This window comes from Motacilla alba, chromosome 6 (genome assembly GCF_015832195.1).
Source record: "Motacilla alba alba isolate MOTALB_02 chromosome 6, Motacilla_alba_V1.0_pri, whole genome shotgun sequence".
In the NCBI taxonomy this organism is placed as follows: Eukaryota; Metazoa; Chordata; class Aves; order Passeriformes; family Motacillidae; genus Motacilla; species Motacilla alba.
Window position 1 is genome coordinate 23,174,416 of NC_052021.1, and position 6,000 is coordinate 23,180,415.

Consider the following 6,000-nt stretch of genomic DNA (forward strand, 5'->3'; position numbering starts at 1 on the left):
TTGCTACTGCCACGCAAAGAATCACATGACCTATGATGCAGCTTCAGTTGTTACAAACAATCTGGCTTAAACATGAGACAGAACTTGAAATAATAATTACATCACTATTTAAAGAAACTAATTTAAACAGGAAATTGATATTTTCAGTTACATTATTAGAAAAAATTTAAATGTGCTCATTTTGAAATATTTGGTAAGCTATGCTCATTTTGTTGCTGCTCCATTACGGAATGAAATTGGATTATCATTCTGCATGCTTACACAATTAAAATTCATATAAATATCTTCCACTTATTACAAAAACATGTTTACCTTGACTTAAAACTGGCTTGAAGAACTCCGTAATCAACTGGTTTCTGAAGAGAAAACATAACTTTATCTTTATAAAAGAACAATAACTAAATGCCCATTCAGTGAATGTTATATAATTAAAATACTGTAAATTACTTCTACAGATTTTCTTTAATTCCAGCAGTCCTTATTTCTGATAGATCAGAAAAAGCATCATCATTGTCTTCACCTTGTAGCCTTCACTCTGCTTGGCTAATGAAGTTAAACCTGTCAGTTTCCTCACTCCAACTGCTTTCTTTATAATCCTGGTAAATCTGAACCACCCTTCCACCTTAAACTAAACTGTCCTGAATGGGACTGACCCCAGCTGCACCCAGGATCCCAGGTGAGACCTCACCAGCACGTTATGTGGTGACATTATGTCATTTAAACAACCCCCCATGTGCACCATCACTCTGAGCTGCTAACCCACATCAGCATCTCTCTCACCCAGCTTCCAACAGAGAGCAGCCTACAGCCACCTACAGGGTAATTTCTAGCTTTAAATCAGAAGTTTTTTCTCTGGTAAGAACAGGTGAGGCATGAGAACACCAGGGCATTCTCCACTGAAGAATATCACTCCTAAAAATGGGCAGATTGCCTGAACAACATGCACTTTGAACAACAAAATACATCAGAATCAGTGACTTGGTATCTTCATCTTCCTCCACACAGCTTGCTAATGGCTTTTAGGCTATACTGAGTGCCTGCTTTGGAAGGGAAGTTCAAACAAAGTATTGATGTGAGAACAATTGTTCACATTGTTGCAAGAACAGCAGAGGGTGGTTCCACGTTTTGTTGTCTTTCTGAACCTTCCAAGGCAAAGTTACATCGTTATTGCCTGAGTAACAGTGATAACCACGGCAAAACCTACTTACTCCAGAAACTAAGCTAACATATACAAGTATCCATACATGACTGTGTCCCCAAAGATTCAGTAACCATTTTCAAAGTCTAGGACGGAAGAACCCACTGCTCACTTGTACAAAATGAAATTAATTTGGAACTAATTTTGAATCTTTCTTTAAGCTTGTAACCATCACTTTTGCATTTTCTGACACAGATTTAGCATTGTTAGCACCTACAGAAATAAAAAAGCTGTTTATAATGCACTGATACTTCTTAAACCACAATACTGGCAAGCACTGATATTTGAAGATACTGTAACTCAGTGAAAAGTAACCTGTAATCAGAATCTGCAGGTGCACAAAACTGGGTTTGGCTTACCAAAGAAAGCAGAGAAACTACTTATCAAAGACTGGCTGCCTCCAGCTTGTTCTAGCTCAGTTTGACATAGAACAAAATAAGCGTGCTCTTCCCACATGCTACAGCAACAGTGTTAAATTTTGGACACCAGGCTCTCAACTCCATTAGACAGGTTTACTGGCACGAATCAGTTACCTGGTGGTAGCTTAAGCTGGTGCCTCAAAAAAGGGACCACAAACAGAAATCCCTGGGCAATCTAAACTACCCACCAGTCCAGACCAACAGTGATTTTAGGGTCTGAGGTCTTGTCAGTCTTCATTGGTTCACTGTTTTGCTACCCAGTGGTGCTCTGCTGTCATAGTCACACCCTCTTAGGCTATTTCAGGGAGAATTCCAGTTGGTTCTGTGGTCCATGTTGTAAATGTGGTTGTTATTGTTCATGTACCACTATTTATGGGCTGTCCACTCCAGCTATTAATTTTAAAGTATTATTTAAGCCATTAGCATTGTCTAGTCTAACAAGCATTAATGTTCAGGTTGCTAGCCCCAGGTTTTGCTATAATCCATCTTTGACTTACTCAACAGAGCCTTGTAGTTCAAGTAAAGTTCAACTTGCGGCCTAACAACTCTTGCTACTTATACCACTCAGCTGCTTTCAAAGACGAGAAAAACTTCAGCACAGGATCCCCGTATTTCAGTTCAGCAGAACCACCAAAGACTTAAATGCAGGTTTATTCACTATTATTGCTGCTGATCAATTTTCCTGGCCTAGACTCCCTTGCACTCCACACCGGCCTCACCTGCTCACAGCAAAGCCCTCTCCACCTCGCATTCCTCGGGACACACCCGCTGCTTGCTTGGACTGCTCTCAAGCTGTGAAATCAGACCTTCCCACACTGCCCAGCCTTCCAAACCCTTCCTCTTTTCCTATCTAAGGGACCGTACTTCTTTCTTCCCCATTAAAGCCCCATCTGCACATGAAGCACTGCTGGCAGACCTCACCTCCAGTTACCACCCAGATTCCTCTCTGCACCTAAACCTTGAAGACAAACTGTGAGAAACAGAAATGTTAAAGGTCACTGACTCAAACAAGCAATGTTACTGAGGCCCAGGTTTGCACCCTGCAATGGAAGGGAAGAAGGAGAGGGTTTTTGAGTGTGGTGTTGAAACCTCTGATGTGCCTAAGCCAGGAGAGGGTGCACACCCACATCCAGAGCATGACCACGACAAAACAAGCTGGGGCTTGAGCCAGATAAGGGACAAGGATGATAAAGCACAGATGCTGCAGAGGTGGGTGAATGCTTTTCATCACACCAATGTCCTCCCTTACACAACTGGCCCAGGTGTAAAATAACACCCCCCACCCAGGGGGAGATATTGGCATATTCACACTTAGGCTGAAGCTATCTGTCCCTTCTCATAAGGCATAATCTGAGAAAACACAATGTGAGAAACACCGGTCTAAGATGGGGCCATAAACCAGCAAAGACCCCCGAAGTGTCCCCAGACTCATTTCTGGGGCCTTGTAACAGACAGTGTTAAACTCACCCTCTCCAAGGGAGGTACCTGGGCATTCCCACCTGAGCATCCATTAACCCACTGAACTCTATGTTTTGGGGGCTTCCCACATCCCAGACTGATCAAGACTGCAAGTACCACTTTGCCCAGGAGACATCGGAATTGCAACAATCAAGTCTCATCAGTGGATTCATGGTGGTGATATCTCTGTAATCCACTCCTATCCTTGCCTTTTCTTTATTTTCCTTATATATTTGCTTAAGTGGTATCTTTATATTTTCATATTGTCATATCGTTAGAGATAGTAACCAAAATACCTCATTTCCATTGCAATCAAGTTATCCCAAAATAAACTATGTGTGCATATATATACACACCAGGTATTCTGTGTTCTTTCTCTCTAATCTGCCCCAAGGGACCAATTAACAAGAACCTCAGTTACTCTGGCCTCCGGGAGCAGCTTGTAACTAAACCAAAACCAAAAACCAAGGCCTTCTGCCATCTCTGTCCTTGTTTCCACAGCCACTGATTCCAAATGACTGCTTATGCCCTTCCTATATTGTTCTTTTTGCTGCCTTTTATTACAAATCCAAGAGCTTTGTAACAGAATTTCTGTTTATTCCATAATTATACAAAACAACAGGGAATGAAGGCACTTCCCTTCTCCCTCAAGTTTAATTTGAATGAAGAGATGGCAAGTGATTTGTCTTCAACAGCTTGTTTAGAAATGCTTATCCACTAATATTTTCTCCTTTACATTTGTAACTCTGCTTTTTGGAGTGCAAGGGCTAGGAACTGCCCAGCCACAATTCTGTACTGGGTCTCTGACAAGGAAGTGTACTAGAAACTTCAGACAAAAGCAAAGGGTGGGGAAAAGGAAAAAAAAAGAAAGAATTCAATACAGTATAAGGAAGAACATGAAAAAGAACTGGGCCGACCGACTTGCCCTTCACATACATGTGAAAGTACAAAGAGAAACGTGATTTTCTACGTGAATGGGGCCATAACTGTTCACAAACAGTTCACAGGAGAATCTCCACCCTTTAGTTGAAGGTTACTGTGTTTCACTCTTTTGCTAACATGAAAATCACAGTTGTTTAATCTATCTTTCTGAACCACTATACAGCTCTGGTTAACACTTTTCAGCAAGACCTTTTATCCCAAATAAAAATTATCACACCATATTTTATGAAATCTCAGCTCAACTGAGACACCAAGAAGACCACTAAAAATGAACCTAACAGACCTTCCAGGCCTTTCAAAACTAAGGACACAGCCTGCATGGAAGAGGGAATGAGAAAATACTTTCACTTGTCTTAAAAAACAACCCCCTAAGTACTTGGTAAAAGCTGTTACTGTTTACAGCCATATTCGTGGTTATCTCTGGCTGGATAAAAACTATCCTTTTAAAAAGCTGTATTGGAAACACTAGCAATAGCTCCGAGATAGCACATTTTCATAACATAGAAATAAACTACAAAAAGCTACTATATCTTTGATAGCATAGAGCATCTTGAAAAGCTCTGCAAAAAGAAAAAAAAAAAATCACAACAAAACCAACCAAAACAGAAACTCACAAAGAAAAACTCAGTCTTATAGACAACTGCAACAAAACCGAAATTGCAGTTTCGTTTCACTTTCTTGGACAAAAAGTAAGATTGAAAAAGTGAATTGTACTCTGTCCCCTTCATTTAAATGACAGTGCCATCAAAGCAGAGGACCTGAACAAAGGAAGGTGCTACTAACAGCTTAAGAAAATTATGACTTGCCTCATTCTGCAAGAAACAACACAGCAGCCTCTGAAAAACCTCAAATCTTTGGCAGGATTTGAATTTCTAGTTAGCTGACAAGTTTGGCAGTCTATAAGCACTGTCACTGACAGCCCGTGTTTTCCCTGGGCAGCGCCCTCCGGCACCGTTAGGCGCAGCTCCCGGCCGGAGCCGCTTCGGAAGCGGAACGGGCACGCCGAGCTCTCGGTTAGAGGCGAACCGCTGCAGCCGCCCGGCTCTGCAGGGGGGCTGGTAACGCCAGGGCAGGAGCGGGCAGGGCACACGCGGGACGGCCCCGGCATTCTGAAGGATGTGCTGGAAATGCCGGCCACAACTGAGCTGGACACTCCCGTCAGACTCCTGGAAGCTGCCAGACCTTCGGCCAGCGAACAGCGGCACCCCGCGCCGGCTCCGATGAGGAGGCCCCGGCCGGGCCCCTCGGGGGCTGGAACCCCGGGGCAGGCTGCTGGTGATGCTCCCGGGGACCCCGCCTAGGCCACCCCTGCCACCCGCCCTGGGCAGCGCGGCGCACGCCGGCAGCCGGGGCGTCCCTCTAGCGGGCTCGGTGCCCGGCGACGGCCGCGACCGCTCCTCTGCCGCGCCCCGCTCGTACCTGCAGTCCGGGGCCGCCTCTCTGCCCGCGGCCGCCGGCGTAACATGGCGGCGGGACATGGCGAAGGGAGGGCCCGGAGACGGCAGCCCCTCGCCGAGCGGCCGGGTCATGGCACGGGCGGCACAGCGGGGCCCGAGCGGTGCAGGGGAGCGGCCGCCGCCGGCAGCATCGCCAGGAGCGCGGCTCGAACGCCCCACACGGCCGGAACGCCCAGCGCGGCCGCCGGGCACGGGCGGGAGCTAACGGGCTCCGCTCTTGGTTTTTTTTTAATGGGCTCAGACGCTGATTGGCTGAGCGGCCGCAGCAGCTGCGTCTCCCATTGGCTTCTTTCCGCCGGGGGCGGGACGTGCAGCCGGATCGTGGCTGTGATTGGCTGCTGGGGAGCGCAGGGCGGGAGCGCCGTTCCGCGTCTGAGGGAGGGAGGAAGGGTTGTTTGGCGCCTCGGTCTCGTGCCGGTCCCCCGCCCGCGCTGCCGCTCTCTGATTGGTGCGCTCGGGGCGGGCCCCGCCCCCGCGCGAGGCCCCGCCCCCGCCGCTCCTGAGGCGCTCCTGAGGCGCTCCCGGT

The 6,000-nt window shown here is 46.7% G+C and overlaps 1 protein-coding gene across 1 annotated transcript in view; it reads right to left on the bottom strand.

The window, feature by feature from the left end:
• The window catches only part of SLF2 (SMC5-SMC6 complex localization factor 2), a 29,498-nt gene extending 23,813 nt beyond the window's left edge, over window positions 1-5,685 (bottom strand). Inside the window, exons 1-2 of the mRNA XM_038140390.1 lie at window positions 5,437-5,685; window positions 313-356 (exon numbers count right to left, since the gene is read on the bottom strand). Of these exons, the coding sequence (XP_037996318.1) occupies window positions 313-356; window positions 5,437-5,546 (154 nt within the window). The 5' untranslated portion in view covers window positions 5,547-5,685. The remainder of the gene's footprint in view (window positions 1-312; window positions 357-5,436) is intronic.
• Window positions 5,686-6,000: the final 315 nt, after the last annotated feature.